The sequence below is a fragment of the Patella vulgata genome, chromosome 1, assembly GCF_932274485.2.
Source record: "Patella vulgata chromosome 1, xgPatVulg1.2, whole genome shotgun sequence".
In the NCBI taxonomy this organism is placed as follows: domain Eukaryota; kingdom Metazoa; phylum Mollusca; class Gastropoda; family Patellidae; genus Patella; species Patella vulgata.
The window spans coordinates 10884040-10907708 of NC_065879.2; the positions used below are offsets into that span (position 1 = coordinate 10884040).

Sequence of the window (23669 nt, forward strand, 5' to 3'; positions counted from 1 at the left end):
ACGCTTTCATTCATTCATTCATTAACAAACCGTCGTCTCAGAAACTGTCTGTTGGTTATAATATTCGAAACTGTTTGGTAATTTGTTTTGTTGAACTTATTGATCTTCATGAGAACATGATAAAATCATTTAAGACTTTTTTACAAATACAATTTAGACATTGAAAAACGAGATCAATTATTTTTGGCGGGAAAATATTATTGACTAATAATATGACATATTTTTTTTTTTTTTTCAAACTTTTTTACGACAATCTTTCGTTTTCGACTATTTTTGTTAATTTGTAGACATGCACTGTAGTAGACAAAATATTGGTATGTAATCTATAGTAGGCTATTTGATGTAAAATTGTTTACGGCAAAACTATGTTACTTTTACTTTTACCCCCAGTTTAGTAGTTATAGGAGCTCGCGGAGATTATATCTATTTCGAGTGTTTATTTAACCTTTTTTTTTTGTTGCTGCAGTGGTAGTCTGGTGGGAACTGCTGCCTTCGCACATACAGTCCTTATTATATTGATATAAATTATGACGTATTTGATATCATGGGATATGAAGGGGCGTTTTTTTTTTTTTTTTTTTTTTTTTTGTCTTTGGGAAAGATTAGTGGTGTAAGGGAGAAAACTCAAATTATCATTCGGACAACTTAGTTAATTTCAAAATAACCAACGACTGAGATAAGGGTGAAAGCTTTGCTACTAATCGGAAGAAGGAATGTTAATTCTGGAAAGCTTATGAGTCTTTGATAGAAAGAATTTGATTTTATCGTTTAATATTTTTATATGGCGTGTTCAAAATCATATAATTGAGGATACAAAGACCATTAAAATCTAATTTCATTACGGGTATACGATCCATGGTTGGAATGAATCTCTGAATAAGGTCCATGGGTTTACCGAGTGAATAGGAAATAATTTAGATACGCCCACTTTTGTCTACTTGCAGTTTCAGTTTCCTTGGTCTCGCAGGGAAAGAGGTGCTGAAGATGAGTCTCCATTCTGATTCCGCCGTGGATGTAGCGTCTTCATCAAACTTCAGGAAAATCAAAGTCTCTAAATATCACTTTGACTTCCATGTTGATTTTGATAAAAGAGAGATTAGAGGTGTTGAAGTTTTGACTTGTTCTGTTGTACAAACCACCCAGGAAGGTAAACTACTACTAGTACTATAATTATAGATAGGCCTAATATATATGGCCACAGGTCACCAATGATTTCACCATTGACTTTAATGTTAATTCTGGTCTCCAAGAAATTTATATATATTATTTATATTAGTGAGATGTAGAAGCCTATATAATTTCAATAATTTGCGCTGTTGGTTGATCTGACTACTTTTTCCATTTCCCCCTTTTAGTCTTACGTACGTTTGTATGTGGATTATGGGTTAGGGTAGTAGTCAGATCAGCCAACAATGCCCAACAAGATACTTTTTATTTTTTGATTTCATCATTTTATTATATCATCATATTTATTTTGTTACATTTTAAACTATTATTTGCATTTTCATGTAGACTGTTGTAGAATTGCCTAGTCTACCTTATGTCTATAATAGACTGGGCCAGGTTTAATAGTGGGCTGGTCCAATGCATGTGCATTGAATAAGAGATAAAAGGCCAGTTTGATATTCACATGTCCTCTCTCACTTTTCTATATCCTGTTGCGATTTGAATGATGCAACCCAGCTGTGTTGGACAAGAATTGTTGTGGTGATTTAGAAGACAGACATAAGACAGAAATCAGAAGTTGACTTAGATTGATCAGACAGTATCAGACCATTGGTTGATGAGTACCCTTTTATCTATACTCAGATATACTGAAGATAGACTTAGCTGTACAGGGAAAACACCCCTTGACCCATCAAGCCTTACCAATACTTGGCCATCACCGGTGAGGTCAATAGATGGGCCTAAACCCAATCTAGAGGCAGATAGATACCCAATTTTACAATAAGACTAAACTATTATCTACAATTAGAAATCACAAAGGTTATAAATATTCCATGACTGAAACCGTTCATTGATAAGGAAATATTTTAAAACATGTAACTTGAATTAAAACTTGAATTTTATTTACAGTTATATTAGACATTCACGAGACATTGACAGTGGAGAGTGTAACACTAGGAAAGAATGGACATGCTTTAAAATTTCAAGTTAAACCATTTACAGATTATGGTTCTACATTAGAAATCCAGGTAATGGTATCCGCAAATGTCACAGAGGCTTTTCATGCTATTGACAACGTATAACCGTTCGGATGGGACGAAAAACTGGGGGACCATGTACACATTTGCGTGCCTGAAAAAGATCCCTTAGCAGTTGGATTTCATCATAAGAGTAGGCCTAGCACTGCTGTCCGTCTTTGTTAGCTCAGTCAGCTCAGTCGGAGCAGAACATTAGGATGTTAAACACGATTTCATGTCATTTTAAATCTATCTCTAAACATTGGGTTGTGCAATAGCTCATTGGATGAGTGTTGGACATCAACTCAGTGGAGAATAGGTGCCATCATGGGTTTCATCGCCACTGGATGCAAGGAAACAGTTAGACCCATTGCACATGCTTTCTGTGGAGGATTCTAAAATAAACTTAGATGTACTTGTGTAAATATTTATATGTCATTTTTTCTAGTTATCCACAGCTCCAATTGATGTATCAAATTTCGATGTATATATTAATTTTACTGCTACTGGTGGCACCGGAATCTGTTGGTTAAACCCCGAACAAACGGCAGGTACATATAACTTGATTTCACTTTCGTAAACTCTCACAATCTGATTATAATACAGATCTATATTTCATTTCGTTTTTTATACTTTCGATGGCCTACACTACATGAAGATCTGACCAGTTGTAGTGGGCAAAGGGGGGGGGGGCAGCTGCCCCCATAACTTCTGGGCAAGCTGACTTTTCGGGCAGACGGGTAAAGTGAAAAAAAAATTTCTTCATCTACTTGGCAAAATAAAGTGCCCGAAATCTAATAAAAGATTAATTTTACGGGCTGGAATAGCAGGAAAACGCGTTTGCAGCTGTCAAATATTCCAAAATTTTCTTTGGGGGGTCCATACAAGGTCAGTTCCGCTTCTTCGCCTCTCAAAGAAACCGACGCCGCTGTCTGTAAACCCGAAATATTTTCGGGCATTTCTAGTTTTGCTTCCCTTACTGTTATCGAGCCTTAATATAACACTAATTTTACTTTTCTTTTAATTGAATACCACGAATTTGTACTGAGTTGACTATGGATTAAAAAATGTTGCCTGGAGCCACTCTACTTTGTGCGACATTTTTCGATCATCGATTATTAGTTGTGAATGCAGCTGCAACAGTCTGATTGGATGGTTGGAATTAAGAGTGAGATTTCGGTTACAAAACCATTGGATACTTTTGGAGTTTACACAGGCTAGAAAACGCATTTGTGGCGATTAAATTTTCAAAATTTTCTCCGGGAGGGTATAACCCCGAACCCAGCGACGATTGATTGGTTGTTTGGAATTCCGGTCAGCCAGGTAGCCCATATTGGACCAAATTAAAGTTGCTGTATTCACAGGCTCGAATAGCAGGAAAACGCGTTTGCGGTCCCGTCTTCGTGGACTGTAAACGATTGATTGGAATTCGAGTCAGCCACCTTAACAAGGCTATATTAGACCACTTTGAAGTTACTTTGTTCACGGGCTGAAATAGCAGGAAAACGTGTTTGCAGCCGTCAAATATTCCAAAATTTTCTTTTGAGGGGGGTGTGGGAGGGTAGGGAGGTTGGGTGGGCTGGGGGTGCAAGGTAAGCTCCGCTCTCTTCGCCTCTTCAAGGAAGACCGGCGCTCTCTGTAAACCCGAAAACTGTCATCGAGCCCGTACGCCTATGGTAGTGCGAGGTTGCGTCAGAGGTCATACAAGTGGCTTTTGATCCTATGACGACAGACATTTGATTAACCAATCAGCATTGATGTTTCTAGTAGGTTACCCACAGTTCCGCACATCGCACGCCAAGAACTCGCTGCAACAGAAGAATTTGTGACAACATGGCTACAGGTTCAAGATACAAATTGTACATTAAATTTTTGTTTTCTTGAATAAGACATTTCATACCCCATATTCCGGTTCACCCAGCTGTAAATGGGTACTGGTATGGTGGCTGATTGGTATCATGTCGTAATGTCGTGATGTCGCCTTTCATAACGCGACAACCTGACATCACAACATTTCTACACGACAACCGGACACCATGACATTTTTACCCGACATCACGACATTTTTACCCGACATCACGGCACTAAAGATGTCGTAATGTCAGGTAAAAATGTCGGGTAAATATGTTGGGTTGTCGTGATGTCGGGTTGTCGCTTTGTCAGACACAATTATTAACAAAGATATGGGTGTGACACCGCCTCTGGTGGTCGGGCTCGTTCATGCACCAAAATCATGTGGTAATGTCATGATGCCACCTTTCATAACGCGACATCACAACATTTCTACCCGACATCACGACAACCCGACATTTTTACCCAACATTACGACACTAAAAATGTCAAAATGTCGGGTAAAAATGTCGTGGTGTCGGGTAAAAATGTCAGGTTGTTGTGATGTCGGGTTTTCGCTTTGTCAGACACAAATATTAACAAAGATATAGGTGTGACACCGCCTCTGGTTACAATATACCTATAGTCATAAACTGGTCAAACCGGTTTATCTGTATGTTAAGGGTATTCCCCATATTTAATATCAATGGGTTATAGTGTAACTATTAAAGGGACTTACTCTCGTACAAACTGTGTAATTTGATAATATATAACTATTAAAGGTACTTCCACCTCGTACAAACTGTGTAACATACTTGAACTAAAAACATATTCAAACTAATTTCTGTATCAAAAGTTTGCTAAGACAACTACTCCATGACAACAGGAATCAGCCATGTTTATAACATGACTTGGTTGAGGGGCAATCCATTAACAGCCCGTATTTACGTTTAGTGGCTGCCAATTTACCATACATACCGAAGCCTTACTAAATTCCTGAATTGTCCTCTCCCAACTTCTATTTCCGTTGTTTATTTACAAAATCTACTGGACGTTACATGCTGCCTTCTAGGGCTATACCGTCACATGCTTGTCACGTGATTCCCATAGGTGTTATCATGGAATCCAGTATTTTTCTAGTCAGATTGGATGGGTTTACTTGCATATATACCAAACTTTTGGGAGCGATAACTACCCTGTAAATATTTTCATGGGAATGTATCTTTAAACATAGCAACTGTATGTAGTAGTTATTAGCACACTTTCCGAGGTGTATCGGTGAATATCAGGACAGTTTTGGTCGAGGGGCCCAGCCGAGGCGGCTCCCGACCAAAACTGTCCTGATATTCACCAATACACCGAGGAAAGGTGCTAATAAGTTACTTACATCACATTTCTATCGAGTATTGTGAAGCAAAATGTGAAAAATAGTATTTATTATCGAGTCGTTTCAACCGAAAAGTGACAAATACTTTCTGTTCTTTCATTATTTATCCCTTTCTGAGCCTCACGTTACATTTCATGGTAGAATGATTTCGCAGTGGAGAGACGACCTGAGTAGTATTTACACGTGCGTCTTGCTATGATACTCTGAGCGTAAAACAATCACGTGTTTGTTTAGACCACATCGTCAAAACAACTTGTCTATGGCGTAGAGGACTGCGATATTATTAAATGTAGTGTAAAGGAAATGCGAAACGTGGGTCATTCCTGGTGAAAGTATGCATCGGCGGATGGTTCTTCCGTTGAAATTTATTTGTAATAAAGTTTATGACTTTCTAGGCGTTTTTTTTTCATCCTGCTTATTTTCAATGCCTGTGAAGTGTCCAGCAAGAGAACTGCGCCTTCTATCATCACAATTAATTAAAATAATTATTCAATATTCTAATTTATATATTTTGCATATTAATATAAATCAAACCAAATTATGAAATAGATGCCAATTGATATGTATAATAATTGATTTTTGTAATATGTTGTTATGTTAATTTAATGTCATTGTATATGTTTTTGAACTGCCATGTAGTTCCCCCCCATTTTGTTTTGTTACTATGATTTTGACTAGTTGTTTCATGTACATTGGTTAGAGCCTCGTTATCAATTGCGATCTGGGTCGGACTAAACGTCCGCTACTTATTGCTTGATAGATATCTAAAACGGTATAAAAGTATCCGTGTATCAGAAATGAACAGTACTCTTTCTGTACATTTCTGATACACGGATACTTTTAAGCATGTATTGCAATTAAACAGGACAGTTTTATCAAAGGTTGCCAGTGGCAACGAGTAGAAGCGGGATGTAAATTCTAATATCCAACTCTAACACGTGACTATGTAGACTTTATCACTATTATTACCTGTTCCCCTATATAACCATCTGCAGTTGATACGCAATACCGACTCTCATCTGTGAACAGAACAGTTTTTCATTGCCTGTGTCGCCAGGTCTGGTGTTGTTGGGCAAACTATAGCATTCACGTCCATGGCGAGGGGTGAGGATCGGTCCACGGTAAGGTCTACGGCAATGGATGTTCTCTCTGGTGAGACGTCGGCGCACTGCATCGGTACTGATGGGTCTTCCGTGTATCCCCACTGTCTGACGTGCTGTCTCTGATGCCTGTGTGAAGTGATTCTGCACGTGCTGTCGCACAACATGGCGGTCTTGTCGCTTTGTGGTAACCCTTGGTCTACCAATTCCGGGGCGATCATTCGCTGTGTCGGTGGCCGAAAGCGTTGTTGAAGCCTGTAGATGATCCGAATATTGACCTGGAAGTGATTGGCAACGGCTTGGGCAGTGTGGCCAGCGTCGAGTCTTCCAAGCGCCTGGTTCCTCAGAGCTGTCGTGAATTGTGGCATGCTGCTTTATAAGTTGTAGTGTGAATGATTCAACCAGGTATAGGGGTGCATTTTATAGGGCTGGCCCCGGCGAACAGCACGTGCAGCATGAGTTACATGAAAATCATGGAGAACACATTACCATCTCAGAAGTCAGATTGCGTTTTTGAGAACATTTTATTGGGTTCAATTCTGTGTTTAGGGTGAAGCCTTATTGCTCAGGTAAAGTATTTTAATTTCTGACGTGTAGATTTATATTGATAATAATATATCTATTGATGATTACACAATAAAACGTCTCCATGTATTTATTAATGTTACGATACTTTCTTTAGTTGAACAATCAATCTATTTAATGCTACGATTCTTTCTTCAGTTGAACAATCAATTTATTTTGTGTCCACGTGAAAAGCTCACGTATACCATAAATAATCTATTTAATGTTACGATTCTTTCTTCAGTTGAACAATCAATTTATTTTGTGTCCACGTGAAAAGCTCACGTATACCATAAATTATAGAGAGGTTTTCCCTAGGATTTATTTTAAGTTCAACTGGGTCCTATATTACCTGGAGTTTGTTTTTCTGATGACAGACCTTTAGTAAAAATACTCTAAGGAAGTCTCAGCTAAACCCCCCACCCCCTTACACACGCACCCACACACCACCCACAGATAGAGAGAGAGGGAGGGGGAGAGAGAGAGAGAGAGAGGGGGAGAGAGAGAGGGGGAGGGAGGGAGAGAGAGAGATTCTGGACTAACATATGGTTCAATTTTATTTCAATAATTCGCTTGCGCGTAGGGGTCTTCAGCAGTGGGAGGAAACCGGAGGACCCGGAGAAAACCCACGAGGTTAGACAGAAGACCCTACTCTTTGTCATGTACAAGCTTGGGCTGGAAACCACACCACTTGACTCAATGACAGACACACAGACAAGGGCGGCTTCATAATATGTTCACATTATGAAATGAAATGGGGTTTAACGTCCTACTGTTCTGCTCCGACTGAGCTAATGAAGACGGTTCAAATTATGAATGTGGACGTATACAAATGGATACGAATGCAACTCAAACTGCAATGTGAGTGTGAATCGACTTCCACTTGATCAAGCATTTTCTTAATTGCCAGTTTTTTGTTATGAATATCATCGTGGCCGTTTATAACATTGATCATGAAAGTCGAAATCACGACATCACGACAACCCAACATTTTTAGTGTCGTAATGTCGGGTAAAAATGTCGTGATGTCGGGTAGAAATGTTGTGATGTCGGGTAGAAATGTCGTGATGTCAGGTTGTCGCGTTATGAAAGGCGACATCACGACATTACGACATGATACCAATCAGCCACCATATACTGGTAAGATGGTGGTCCTTAAAAATCTCAGGGGGTGAAGGGAGTATCCTATAGACCACTTTGGGCATAACCCTTAGTTGTGTGAATAAAACGCATTGTACATAATATTATACATATATTTTTTTATTATTACTTTGTAAAGAGTTACCCTATATGTATACACAAAGATTTTTTTTTTGTTACCAGGTAAAAAGTTACCTTATATGTATACACAAGGACAAGCAGCATGTAATCGTTCATTCTTTCCATGTCAAGATACCCCAGCAGTTAAAGCACCATATACAGCTAATGTCAAGGTCAGTTATTCAATTGCTAAACTTAAATGTAGAATGCTTGTACTCATTCTTCCATAAGTATGTGTTATAATTTATACAACTAATGTCAAGGTCACTTATTCAATTGCTAAATGTAAATGTCGATTGCTTGTACATGTTTTTCCATAAGTATGTATTATAGTTTATTGCTCTATCCAATTACTAAGTACATGTACCTCAAATGAGTAATTTATTTGGCTCGCTAAGAAAGAGGTCTCGGGTTCAATCCCTGGGCCCTTATTCACGAAAACTTAAACTAAGATACAATCGAAATTTTAAGAAATACTGCAATTCGATTGGCTGACCAATATGCAAATTGGATATATGCAAATTGATTTTACTGGTCAGCCAATCGAATTGCAGTATTTCTTAAAATTTTGATTGTATCTTAGTTTAAGTTTTCGTGAATAAGGGCCCTGTATTCCTTAAGGGAGGTTGGGGGTGGTGGTTGGCCGAATGGTTAACAGGTGCCTGTGGTATCAAAAGATCTGTCAGTTAGTCAAGTGATGTGTGTTTTCTCCAGGTTCTCCGGTTTCCTCCCACTGTTAAAGACCCTACATGCAAGCAAATTAATGAAATATAATTGAGCCATATGTTAGTCCCGAAATAGTCTAGTTTATATCAAGTGGATGTTAATCTCTCTCTCTCTCTCTCCCTCCCTCCCTCACTCTCTCTCAGGATATTTCAGTGTGGTTTCCATTTGTCAGTGTTGCAGGATGGAGGTCCTTTTAAGAAATGGGATGGGATGAAAACCCAAGGTCTAGTGTACATGTTGGTATGCACTGACGTATAGTGGATGGATACACCGCTGTCCAGGCATGACATATAGCCTATATCTTTCTTCATTAGTCCACAGTTTCATTTCAAATACATGTATTAATGTATAGGTCTAATCTGTTTTCAGGTTCCATCTGGTTTTACGCCTGTTATGAGTGCAAGTGAGAGTAGCAACGGTCAAATTGCAAATTTATCGGGTGATAAAGACACATATTACTTTAGTTTAAAACAACCTGTTCAAGTCTACTTGGTGGCGCTAGCTGTTGGAGACCTAAAATCGGCAGATATTGGACCTCGTAGCAAAGTATGGGCAGAACCAAGTGTTTTGGTAATATATTTCTTTGAATAGTTATCAGGAAGGTGCCATAGTTTTCAATCACAGTAAAGTAGTTAATTTCCATATAGGCTTTACAGTTTATGTAAACAATTTGTGGAACTCTTTAAAGATACATTGTAGGAGATTAGATAAAGAGCTGGCAGTTCTCGCTGTAATAGTTAAAAACTAGATAATATAAAGGGAATTTGCTGAAAATTGTTCCACTCTGAACCGAGAATTTAGCGATTGAATTTTAGGCCTAGCCTAAATCATCGTCACTAAAGTCAGTACGATAAAAAACATAGTCTCGATTATCCATTTTTATGATTTAATTATCAATGAGCGTTGAGCAGCAGATCGTATTCTAATCGAGAGTTGATTATGATCTGGATGGGTTAATTAATGTCTAATTAATAATTTAGAAAGTCCTGCAATAGGCAGATTTTGCTCTTGCATAATGTATGTTTAACCTGTCGTGCCAATAAACAAACTTATAACACCTATATAAATGAGGGTTACGATAACGTCCCTCTTAATTTTTTAGCTGTGAGTATGGTATCCAAATTTTATTCCTGTGACCAAAAATGTTTGTACAAATGTAAAATTGAAATTGTTTTAAGGGAGGCAAGTTGCTAACTCAATATTATCCACAGTCTTCAACATTCAAAAACACAAATTATTTGTCAATTTAAATCAACATTGATGTTATTATCTTACCGTGAAAAGATATTTAAGACAAAATGAAAATTTTGAAATTGGCACACGAATTACGTGCCAGAATACTTTTGAGTGCCATTTGTAATGAAGCGAATTGATGAACGAGGCTAAACATATCCCACAGGAGAATACTATTGGACTCTTCGGGTATTTCGCCGAACATAACTGATTGGAAATTACAGTAAAAACAGAAACGATTGAATTTAAATCAGTTTATTTACATTCACATTACATTATTCTATGCTTTGCAATCCATTTGTGTCCATTTCTAGTTTCCAATGAACAGAGATATAGCTCCTTTAAAGAAATTGAGGCTTAACTTAGCTTCCATGCCTAATAAAACTGGACTTGTATATAACATTTGCAGCAGAATATTTGAGAACCAGAAACATTTTTATATATAACCTAAAATTTGTGCACATTATTTCCTGTGTGTGAAGGTTGCAAAGCGTATGTACATGTAACTTAGAGTAGAACTGTAGTTGCCTAGGAAACTTGATTCTATTTTTAATTTTAGGAAAGTGCTAAGAATGAGTTTAATGGTGTTGTAGAAGAATTTATAACAACCGGAGAAAGATTGTTCGGCCCGTATGTCTGGGATAAATATGACATACTTATTATGCCACCATCTTTCCCGTTTGGAGGAATGGAGAATCCATGTTTGACCTTTGTTACCCCATGTTTATTGGTCGGAGATAAATCACTGACAGATGTCGTCATACATGAAATAGTAAGTCTTCTTCGATATTTGTCCCCCGCCTTTCGAAGAAAGCAGGGGACTATTAAAATGGGTTCGTCCGTCTGTCTGTCTGTAAGTCTGTCTGTCCGTCACACTTTTTGGGACACAATAACTCTCTTCCTAATTGAGCTAGAATGTTCAAACTTGGTGTATGTGTTTATTAGGTCAATGCCTTGATGGAGTTCGAAGATGAGCATTTTCCGCTTAGGGTAAGCAGAGATAAGCAATTTGATTGGTTGATACTTTGGGGCACGATAACTCTCTTCCTAATTGAGCTAGAATGTTCAAACTTGGTGTATGTGTTGATTAGGTCAATGCCTTGATGTTTGTCTGTCCGTTCCGCTTAGGGTAAGCAGAGATAAACAATTTGATTGGTTGATGCTTTGGGACACTATAACTTTAGTTCTAATTAAGTAGATAAACAATTTGATTGGTTGATGCTTTGGGACACTATAACTTTAGTTGTCCCCCGCCTTTCGAAGAAAGCAGGGGACTATTAAAATGGGTTCGTCCGTCCGTCTGTCTGTCTGTCTGTCTGTCGGTCTGTCTATCCGTCTGTCTGTCCGTCACACTTTTTGGGACACAATAACTCTCCTTCTAATTGGGCTAGAATGTTCAAACTTTGTGTAGGTGTTTATGAGGCCGATGCCATGATAGAGTGTGAAGATAAGCATTTTCTGCTTATGGTAAGTAGAGATAACCAATTTGATTGGTTGATGCTTTGGGACACAATAACCTTAGTTCTAATTAAGTGAGAGTGATGAAACTTGGTGTTATAGTTTCATTACATCAATACCTTGACTAAGTTCGATGATGAGAGTTTCTGCTTAGGCTAAGGAGCAATAAGCATTTTGATTGGTCAAGACTTGGGAACATAACAACTCTGTTTCTAATTGAGATAGAATGTTTAAACTTGATGTAGATGTTCGTCTTGACTGAGTTCAATGATTAACATATCGAGCTAAAGCTAAGCAGAGATAAGCAAGTTCCTTGGTCGATGCTTTGGGACAAGATAACTTTGATTCTATCTGATAGAGAGTGATGAAACTTAGTGTATAGTTGATAATCAGTTGGATTGCTCGATACTTTTGAAAAAAATAGATGTGTGATTAATTAATATGTGTCATCTATTTATTTGGGGATTTCGGCGGGGGACATCAGCCTTACTGTTGGCTTGTTCTGTCACGTATCCCATCGAATCCTGGGAACCCTGGTGACTCAGTGAGTAAGATGCTGATTGAATAACATCGAGGTTCCAGGATTGATCTCGATGTTTGCTGAGAAATTTTCTATGGATTTTCCAACGTTGTTTCCTATTCGGAGGAATGGAAAATCCATGTTTGACCTTTGTTACCCCATGTTTATTGGTCCGCGATAAATTATTGACGTATAGTAAGTCATCGAAGAAACACTTAGATTCCAGATAACCAAGGTGGTTTGGTGAATATGGAGCTGGTTAGATAATCAGGAGGTCGCAGGTTTTTAATCCAATCTAGTTACCCCTTGTAATTGTCAGTGGTTCAGGATGAAGGCCTCTAGCAAGGAAAAGCGTTGAGAGAGCCATGGTGGCTCTTTGAATATGGCGCTGACTGAGAAAAAGATCCCTTGACAGTTGGAATTCGATATAAGAGTAGGTCGTATCGCCGCGGTCCAGGCAAAATGTCCCTCCTTGTACACAGCATAGCATCTTTATTAGCCCAGTCGGTGCAAAAAAGTAGGACGTTAAACTAGGTTATTTCGGGACTAACATATAGTTCAATTGTACAGGTCTTTAGCAGTGGGAGGAAACCGGAGGACCCGGAGAAAACCCATGAGGTTGGACAGGTGACCCTACTCCTTGTCACAATAGCAGACCTTTCGATCCAACGTGCACATGTTAACCATTCGGCCAACCCCAACCGCCAGCCCAGGATTGAAACCACACTACTTGACTCAGTGGTGCATTAGACCACCTAATCCCTTTGGTATTTAGGACTTCCATATTTCGCTACTAAATTTGCAACTTGATTTATTTCTTTTAGAGTCACAGCTGGTTTGGTAACTTGGTAACCAATGCTAATTGGAGTGAATTTTGGCTAAATGAGGTATTTTATTAAATCTATTTATTCTAATTGACCCTATAAATGCTTAAACATACATTATGCAAGAGCTAAATCTGTCTAATGAAGGTCTTTCTTGAGGCCTGAAATGTTATCTAAATTATTAATTGGACATTAATTAACTTATCCAGACCATAATCAACTCTCAATGTCATCGCTAGCCTGCGATATTTACTGGATTAGGATCCGATTTGCTGCTCAACTTTCATTCATGTTTAGATCATGAAATGGATAATTGAAACTGATAATTGAAACTATGTTTTTTATCGTACAGACTTTAGTAATGATGATCGAGGTTAGGCCGAAAATTCAATCGATAAATTCTCGGTTCAGAGTGGATCAATTTTTCTGAAATTTTCAGCAAATTCCCTTTACACTATCTAGTTTTTAACTATTATAGTGAGAACTGTCAGCTCTTTATCTTATCTCCCATGATGTATCTTTAAAGTTGGTGAATGTCATTTGGGGGATATCAGAATCCCTTGCAAACTACAATATTGTAGATGTTGAATCTCTAAAGGTAATATCAGTCCAAAGATGTTTCAATTCATTTCAGTATTTACAAAGATATAATGAATTGAAAATTTCAAAACATTCAGCATTCTGTACCGTTATGGGCAATTTGATATTTTCCAAAACAATGCAAATGGTAAAGAATCAATCTGCATACATTTTAGAGTGAATTTAGCCATGAAAATTGGATGTTTTCTGAAAAATGCAAATGACGCACAGAAACTTTTATTTGAACAAGTAATGAAATTTTTCAGGGCTTCACCATGTTTGCCCAGAGACGTATAATGGAGGAGATATTTGGTAAAGCGTATACGAGCCTAGAGACGCAGTGTGGATTGGCTTTATTACGTCAACATATGGACGACACAGGAGAAGTATGCTTTTGATTTTTTTAAAACCTTACCCACCTTAAGAGAACTTGTCACATGTGATTTTTAAATGTTTGGGAGTAAATATGTTGGTTTTTGACTTTCACCCTAAAAATGATCTATATTATTGAAAATGTTTGACAACATTGATACAAATAGTTTCTTACTCCGTTTGTTAGTGGAGGTGTCTAGCGTGGAGGACATTCTCCTGTCCCTCTGACAGAATTAAACAACTCCAAAATTAATTAATGCATGTACTTTCCTATGAGGTTGGGATGGTTGGCCGAATGGCAATGGCGTTGTATCATAAGGTCTGTCATTGAGTCAGCTTCAGTGGTTTTGATTGTACGTGACAAGGAGTAAGGTCACCTGTTCAACCATGTCGGTTTTCTCTGTGTCTTCCGGATTCCTCCCACTGCTAAATGGCCTAGTTTGTGTCAAGTGGATGTTAAACCCCATTCGGTCATTCACTCCCCCATATACCTGTGTTCATTACCATGGTTGTTGCAGAAACATAGGACAGTAAACCCCATAGCTGACAAAGACAGCTGTCTAGTCGTTCGTTTGGGACGAAAAACCGGGGTCCTGTGTATACATTGGTGTGCAGGTAAAAGATCCCTTGGCAGTTGGAATTCGATATACGAGTAGGCCATAGTCCCACTGCCCGGGCAAAATGCTCCTCATAGCACACTGTATGGCGTATGACCGTCTTCATTAGCCCAGTCGTAGCAGAACAGTAGGATGTAAACCCGATAGAATTTCATTTCTTTAAAACATCTTTTCATGGTATATTTTAGGACCATCCATTAAATAGATTATGTGTAGTGATTGAAGCTGGAGTGGACCCTGATGATACGTATAACGAAACACCATATGAGAAAGGTTTTTCCTTCGTCTGCTATCTACAACATTTAGTAGGAGATGTACAGAAATTTGATGACTTTCTCAAGAACTACGTTAACAAGTTTAAGTTCAAGGTTAGTTAATGGAAAAGTCCAAGATGGAGAGGTTGGTCTACAATCTCTGTAAATTGTTTACTTGGCATTTAGTAACTTAATAGAATAGCACAATACGCAATTATATGGAATACAAGTTACTTTAGATGTTTATTTCTGGTGGGGAGCCACGGTGGCTCAGTGAGTAGGATGTTGGCTCGCTAACCTTGATGCCCTGTTCTCGATCCCTACATTGGCCGAGAAAGTTCATTGGGATTTATTTTCTGGCGTGGTTCCCCCTTGTCAGTGATGTAGGACAAAGGGCCTAGCAAGAGACAACATATAGTCTGGACGAAAAATCAAGGTCCTGTGTACACATTGGCATGCACATAAAAGAACCCCTGACAATTGAAATTCAAAATAAGAGTAGTCTGTCCTGCAGTGTTCTATGAGGGAAAGTTTGCCATACCACTGCTGTCCTGGCAAACTTTCCCGCATAGCACTCTGCATGGTGTTAGCAAGTCTTCATTAGCTCAGTCAGAGCAGAACAGTAAGACGTTATTTCATTTATTTCTGGCATCCTTTTGACGAGGGTTCTCTCGTCTTAATGACAATGATAGTACAGTGAAGATATATATATATATACACAGTATGAAAGGTGTTAACGAGTCATACAGGTTGAATAATAATAAATATACAAAGAAAACATTATGAAAGGTGTTAACGAGTCATACAGGTTGAATAATAATAAATATACAAAGAAAACATTGATGTAGAAATGTCACAAGCGTTGAATATAGCATCCAGAAACTTCACCACAATGTCAACAAGAACGGATCCATCTCCAATTTGAATCAGCATGTATACCTTTCAACAGCAGTTCATCCAACCAGATCAGATGAATTCTGAAACAAGCAGGCATCGACACAATAGACTAGAGAAATGTCGCCAGAAATAAATATCTAAGTAACTTGTATTCCATATATTTGTATTTGTGACGTGTTATAATCTGGGTGCATCTGATGAAAATCAAAGTGCCATTGATATTATAGAGTATGAAGATTCTGGGTGTGTGTTTCATTGCCTGGCAACTTATCATTTGTTTATCAGCGTGTAGTAGCAATGATATTATTATAGTATGAGGAAGTTACCGAGCTGCTCTTGGTGTATGTTTCATTGCCTGGCAACTTATCTTTTGTTTATCAGAGTGTAGTAGTAATGATATCATATAGTATGAGGAAGTTACCTAGCTGCTCTTGGTGTATGTTTCATTGCCTGGTAACTTATCTTTTGTTTTTGGGGGGAAGGGGGGGGATGGCCGAATAGTTAGCATGTGCGCGCTGTATCATAAGGCCTGTCGTTGTGTCAACTGGCGTGGTTTCGAATCCCCGGTTGTACGGGACAAGGAGTAGGGTCGCCTGTCCAACCACGTGGGTTTTCTTTGGGTCCTCCGCTTTCCTCCCCCTGCTAAAGACCCCTACACACAAGCAAATTATTGAAATAAAATGAACCATATGTTAGTCCTGAAATGACCTAGTTTGTGTCAAGTGGACGTTAAACCCCAATTCTCTCTCTTGATTCCCTGGCTATCTTTTGTTTTATCAGAGTGTAGTAGCAGAAGACATGTTGGAATATTTCCATGAGTATTTTCCACATCTAAAGGAGCAGGATGTAGCTAATAAACCAGGGTTTGAGTTTGATCAGTGGTTACATAAATCTGGCTGGCCACCATACGTACCTGATCTATCACCTGGTAAACAACTAACAGATCCTGCTGAACAACTAGCTGCTGCTATAGCTGGTGAAACTAATGCTGTAAGTATAACTAATTCTTCAAATATATCTATCCAAACATCATCAAGCTTAAAGATACATTATGGGAGATTAGATAAAGAGTTGGCAGTTCTCAATATAGTACTAGTAGTTAAAAACTAGATAATGTAAAGGGAAATTTGCTGAAAATTTCAGTCAAATTGATCTACTCTGAACCGAGAATTTAGCGATTGAATTTTAGGCGTAGCCTCGATCATCATTACTAAAGTCGGTACGATAAAAAAAATAGTCTTGATTATCCATTTTTTTATTTAATCATCAATGAGCGTTGAGCAGCAGATCGGATTATCTGGGTGAGGTCTGATGAATTTCGCTCAACAGCCTCTTTTATAACCCCCTAATTTCTGTAAGTCATAGACTGACCATGGTGTTAATTTCCTTCCCAGATATGGAGTAAACATCCCCAATATGGTCGCAAGGACTAAAGTATTACATCATTGGTAGCTGGAATCGGCGCCTATATTTCATATTCTCAATTCTCAAGTACCATTTCAACTATAATAAACGCAGTCTCAATTGTCAGTCCTTTTTAACACTAAGGATAACGTTTACATTTTTTTGTTTTTTGTAGGAAGTGGATAGAAAGATAGAAAATTGGAAAACATATCAGATATTCCATTTTTTAGATAAATTACTAGAACGGGATTCGCTGTCTCAGTCTGTGTTAAAAAATCTAGTTGATACCTATCCTACAATACCCCAGTCACATAATGCTGAGGTAAGAATGTTTATATAGCTGACACAGGGGTTGGGTGGTCAAATGGTAAACTCATGCTCTTTAGATCATAAGATCTGTCATTGAGTCAAGTGACGTTGTTTCGATCCCAAGGTTGTATGTGACAAGGAGTAGGGTCGACTGTCCAGCCTCCCACTTCTAAAGACCAGTATGTGCATGTGAATTAGTGAAATAAAATTATACCATATGTTTGTCCCGAAATGTGCTAGTCTCTCTCTCTCGCTCTCAGGATCTTGAACCCCATTTCATTTTGGGGTTCGAATCCCGGGTTGTACGTGGCAAGGAGTAGGGTCGCCTGTCCAACCTCGTGGGTTTTATTTGGGTCCTCCGGCTTCCCCCCCCTGCTAAAGACCCCTACGCGCAAGCGAATTATGTAAATAAAATTAAACCATATGTTAGTCCCGAAATGACCTATTTTGTGTCGAGTGGACGTTAAACCCCATTTCTCTCTCTCTCTCTCCTATTTTGGGGTATTTAATTTTATTAAAGAACCTTGAACATGTCTGGGGGTTGAATGGCCGAATGGTTAGCATGTGCGCGTTGTATTAAAAGGTCTGTTATTGAGTCAACTGGTGTGGTTTCGATTCCCAAGTTGTACGTTGCAAGGAGTAGGGTTGCCTGTCCAACCTCGTGGGTTTTCTCCAGGTCCTCCAGTTTCCTCCCACTGCTAAAGACCCCTACACACAAGCCAATTATTGAAATAAAGATTGAACCATGTTAGTTCCGAAATGACAAGGTTTGTGTGGAGTGGAGTTAAACCCCATTTCTCTCTCTCTCTCACATGTCTTTATTAATAGTGTTAGTTTTTTCATCACTAAGCAATTTCTTCATTGAATCTTTATTTATATTTTGTCTATTTAAATGTTTTGGGTTTTTTTGTACAGATTTTGTTAAGATGGAGTCAGATTGTAATTAAGAATGATTTCCAAGAACAGTTCTCAACTGTTAAAAAATTCTTAAAAAGCCAAGGTAGATATGATTTTATTTATAGATATTCCTCTTGTCTTTTTACATCTTTATTTGTCGCTGAAAATAATTACCTAGGGTTCTCTATATGGAAGACCAAACAGCTCTTTATTCTTAGTGTCTGTCTGTCTGAAACAGCTTTCTAGATTTGTGTCTCCATAATGGATTAAGATCTTGAATTAGCAATGAATCTATGTAAGCCAGAATAACTTGTTGTCATTAATCAGTGGAAATAAAATGAAAGGGGGTTTAACGTCCTACTGTTATGCTCTTACTGGGGTCTTTTAAATGCCTGCCAATGTGTACACAGGACCTTGGTTTTTTTTCATCCAATCCGAATGACTACACATTTTCCCTTGCCATTAATCAGTCCTTAATAATACTATTTGTTGAATATACTATTAAACATACATTATGCAAGAGCTAAATCTGCCAATTGCAGGTCTTTCTTTAGGCCTGAAATATTATTTAAATTATTAATTAGACATTAATTAACTTATAAAGACCATAATCAACTCTCGATGCCATCTTATGTGTCCGATTTTCACTGGATTTGAATCCGATTTGCCGCTCAACCTCATTGATGATTTAATCTAAAAATGGATAATCGAGACTATGTTTTTTATCGTACCGACTTGAGTAATGATAATCGAGGCTTGACCTAAAATTCAAACACTAATATCTTGGTTCAGAGTGGAGCAATTTGACTGAAATTTTCAGCATATTCCTTTTTTGAATTATCTAGTTTTTAACTATTATAATGGGAACTGCCAGCTCTTTATCTAATCTTCTAAAATGCCCCTTTAACTTGGAAATTGTAACAGTTTAAGCTCAAAATATTTATCATGTCTTTGTAAATACTGAATGGACTTTAAACTATTTGTGACTGAGATTCAACTTTTATAATATTGTTGTTTGCAAGTAATACCCCAATCGCTCAAATGACAATCGAAGGGTTGGGGTGTTTAACATGTGCACATGAAATCATAAGGTCTGTCATTGACGTAAGAGCGAGTCTGACCTATTAGAGCGAGTATCCAGTCAAGCAAGGTGGGGGAGCGGGTTTAAAGCATGTGCGTTAAATTACAAGGTCTGTCATTGAGCCAAGTGGCATGGTTTCGATTCCCTGTACAAGGAGTAGGGTCACCTGTCCAACCTCATGAGTTTTCTCGGCATCCTCCCACAGCTAAATACCCCTATGTGCAAGCAAATTGTTGAAATAAAATTGACTATATGTTAGTCTGGAAATGACCTAGTTTGTGTCGAGTGGATGTTAAACCCCATCTCTCTCTCTCTCTCTCTCTCTCTCTCTCTCTCTTTCTCTTTTGAATGATAATCAGAGACTTTAATAATGGAAATTGTCTTTTTTTTTCTTTTTTCTTTAACATAGGAAAGCAGAAATATACCTTACCAATATATAAAGCATTAGTCAAGGGAAGTGAGGCTGCTCATCAATTAGCCAAATCAGTTTTTGAAGAAACCAAAGAAACGCTTCATATTAATGTCCGGAACTATGTCACTAAGATTCTAGTTAGTATAAAGTAGGCCTGCATTAAAAACTACACAGCTAAAAATAGAATAATTAGAACTGTTAATAAAACTCAAAGTAAATATTTAGAAAAGCCAGATTTAAACGACCAATAGACAATTCAGATTTTTTAAACAAGATTTAAAACCACAAATAGAATATTGAGATTTAGAATAGCCAGATTTAAAACAATAGAGTATGCCTATTTAGATTTATAAACAAGACTTAAAGCCACATATCTAGGTTTCAGATTTATATACAGGATTTAAAACCACAAATGTAGTTTTTGGATTTATAAACAAGATTTAAACAGCAAAGTGAGTTTTAGGAATTATAAATAGAAGATTTCAAACCAATAAGTATTTAGATTTATAAACAAGATTTAAAAGCAAATTGGGTATTCAGATTTATAAACAAGATTTAGAACCAAATTGAGTATTCAGATTTATAAACAAGATTTAGAACCAAATTGAGTATTCAGATTTATAAACAAGATGTAGAACCAAATTGAGTATTCAGATTTATAAAAAAAAGATGTAGAACCAAATTGGGAATTCAGATTTATAAACAAGATTTAGAACCACAAATTAAGTATTCAGATTTATAAACAAGATATATAACCACAAATTGAGTATTCAGATTTATAAACAAGATTTAGAACCAAATTGAGTGTTCAGATTTTTAAACAAGATTTAAAACCACAAATTGAGTATTCAGATTTATAAACAAGATTTAGAACCAAATTGAGTATTTAAATAGGATTTAAAACCACAAATAGACTACAAACTAAACATAATCTTTGAGAGACATTTAGTAACTGGATAGAGCAATAAACTATAACAAATATTTATGGAAAAACAGCTACTTCTTTATTTGGGCAACGTTTCAAAGAGTATTTTCTCAACGTTATCAAACTAAACATAGTGAACTATAGATATATAGGTAGGATTTTCCAAAATACAATATTTAATATATTTTGAATTGTGAAAAAATATATGGAACTAAAAGTAGATGATGGATGATTTCAAATAAAATCTGATTTTGAACTACAAAAAATATTTTTAGAATAGAAATCTTAAACTGAAAAAACGTCCGAGCACGATCAAATTATAATTTTTAATATTGTTAAAAATATTAGTATGAAAAAATACCAACATTCCTGTGATATTCCATGTTTATAGTGGTTGGTTTTGTTACTAGTTTTACAACTTTGTTTTTTATTTTTGTAAACAACTTCATCAAAACATTCATCCTCGGTATCCCCAGTGATGTCGTTCCTTTCCACTCCACTATACTATGACAGGGTTTACTCATGGGGTTTTCACAAATTCAAATTATCTGCCCTTGATTCTACAAACCAATAAAAAACAGTTTACATACCAATCTGAGGGTCATTGTTTACATTCACCACACTGATTGGCTGTCTTAGTTGCAATAAAATGTGAGTCACTTTTCTTCGCTCACTCGTTTGGTCGATAAAAGAAGTCCAAGTATCAAGGGCATAAAATTTGACTCTGTGTCTCCCCCATGAATGGAACGATACCACTAGGGATATCAGGGGTGCAAAACATTCAGCATAACATGTACATAAATAAAGAACAACACATTTTTTTTACTTCAAGAAAAAAAAAATCCTTTGTAATTGGAGAATATTTCATTATTTTATTTTTGTGTATTTTGAATAGTTATAAAATTTATCCACCAATATCGTTTAATTGATATTACCGGAATGATTCCAAAAATCATGATATCACCTATTTTTATCTAGTCTTCTGATATCACCCAGTAACTCGTTCGCGAAGAGCTCCATGGCCGTTCCCAGATGTGCAAAAATGGAGTTGCCTCCCTTCCATTAATACTCCGCCCTATCCACAGGCGGTGTTCCAGAGAATATATTCGAATAAATTCATTTTCGGTAATACGTTTATCGGTTTAGGGATGAATTTAAAGATTTAAAATCAGAGTTTTAAACAGTGGTCACAAAAAAACTGTCGACAAGAGAAGAGAACCCGAGCAGACCCTGTATGGCTAAATCTATTTCTGAAGGCCAACTCAAGATTTCGTCACCGTCGCTGAGACGTAAATAAGGTTAGGGCACGGGATTGTTGGGGAGATGGTAGGTTAGGGTTAGGGTAAGCGTTAGGGTTAGGGTTGGGATTAGCGCTGGCCCTGTTTACATCTCGTGACCTTTGACCAAACCTGAGGTTGGCCTTATGAAATAGATCTTACCGAGCCTGCATGTTATTGGCACCACGGGATAGGCTACAAATTCAAAAATTCTTTCCGTACGACCCTGACTCACCGAACAGATGACGCTGGATTCACCGAGAATGTTCCTCCAGATTTTCCAGCCTGGTTTCTTGGAAGGTTAAGCGAGGTCCCCACGTATAAGATCACATGAAAGTTGAAATATGCAGTCGGTAAAAATTTCCCAAAGCACACTACATGGCGTAAAATATGTCCGTTTCCATTATCCCGGTTGGTGAAAAAAAAGGGAAACAATTTTCCAAGGAAGGTATTTCTCCAACCGAATCTTGTGTTCCTGTCGACGGTGATGGGCGATTGTGGTTGTTTTTTATCACTTGAGTTGAAATATTGGACGTTAAACCCCATTTCATCCACATAAGAGTCGACCATCCAGTAGCTAAATAAGCTAGACAGTAGATGTCCAAGGGCACCATTTTAAACCAACCTCTTAATTGTGCAGTTGTTCAGACCACGAGAAAAGCAAACTTCAATTTACGACCAACACTCGTACATATGTGTATATATATATATATATATATATATATATATATATAAGTAGGTTGACCCATGTACTCACAGAAATACAGTACACCGCTGATAGTTCGAGACTACCACTGAAGCGTGCACATTCGCCGTGCCGAGACCAACTTTCTGACAGTGTGATACTATAAATAGCCATGGCACGTGCAATTCTCTACAAATCTATCGACTATTACAGCCGTAAAAAATTTATTGTTGACGATTTTGAATAGCAGTTAAATTAAGCTTCTTGGTTATTACAGCAGATTTAGAAATTACGTTCGTTTCATTTTTTAAATCGCTTTATCATTAACTGTACCGTTAAGAGCGGCATCTTTTGGTTTAGTACAAATAATATCTCTGAATCGCTCGGGTTAGGCAGGAACATGATACTAGCAGTAGTTTCATTTTACTTTTACAAGCTTCTTAAAACGATTGTTGAGCTACCTAACGTGCTTATTTCTAAATTCAATTTCTTGTTCTAGCTTTCTGTTACGTTTCGTAAAAAAGTAGTCTTGATTATCCCGACCTGTCAATCAGACGTAGAATGGTCGATAGACTGGTTAAGCGAGACTAATTTCAAAACAAGGGCACGTAACCTATCTTTTACTCAAAAGTGTCTGGATGTTATGGACGACTCTTGGAACCAGTTTTCAGTCTATTATTTATACATGATTAATGGTTATAGCTTATTAAGTACAACATGATCGTTTATTTAGTGACTATAATTGTGTGAAACTGATTTGAGACTTGGCATATATATAAATATTGTGGCGTAATTGTCGAGATATATGGAGATATTTATTTATGGTGGGTCACCCTAATATAAGTATTTGAATTTAAGCAGGAATTTCAAGATAA

At 37.4% G+C, this 23669-nt stretch overlaps 1 protein-coding gene across 3 annotated transcripts; it reads left to right on the plus strand.

Annotated features, from left to right (window-relative positions):
- Positions 1-5: 5 nt before the first annotated feature.
- Positions 6-21749, plus strand: LOC126808451 (aminopeptidase B). Of its 3 annotated transcripts, XM_050533160.2 has the most exons (14): positions 6-77; positions 945-1147; positions 2077-2195; positions 2632-2734; positions 8388-8497; positions 9420-9620; positions 10843-11055; positions 13086-13148; positions 13931-14050; positions 14842-15021; positions 16585-16794; positions 17384-17530; positions 18433-18517; positions 19905-21749. In XM_050533160.2, the coding sequence occupies exons 2-14, from the start codon at positions 985-987 to the stop codon at positions 20057-20059; spliced, it is 1869 nt and encodes a 622-aa protein (XP_050389117.2). In that variant the 5' UTR covers positions 6-77; positions 945-984; the 3' UTR covers positions 20060-21749. The 3 variants fall into 3 exon arrangements, with proteins under 3 accessions (XP_050389117.2, XP_050389116.2, XP_050389118.2); XM_050533159.2 differs by lacking the exon at positions 6-77 and having other exon boundaries at positions 905-1147; XM_050533161.2 differs by lacking the exons at positions 6-77; positions 945-1147; positions 2077-2195; positions 2632-2734 and adding an exon at positions 6800-7069.
- Positions 21750-23669: the final 1920 nt, after the last annotated feature.

Bases quoted from the DNA above. Each gene is read 5' to 3' on its own strand.
- LOC126808451 (XM_050533160.2), top strand. From the start codon at position 985: ATGAGTCTCCATTCTGATTCCGCCGTGGATGTAGCGTCTTCATCAAAC. The intron at 8,498-9,419 runs GTCAGTTATTCA...ATCTGTTTTCAG, and splicing joins CATATACAGCTAATGTCAAG to GTTCCATCTGGTTTTACGCC. The intron at 14,051-14,841 runs GTATGCTTTTGA...GGTATATTTTAG, and splicing joins ATATGGACGACACAGGAGAA to GACCATCCATTAAATAGATT.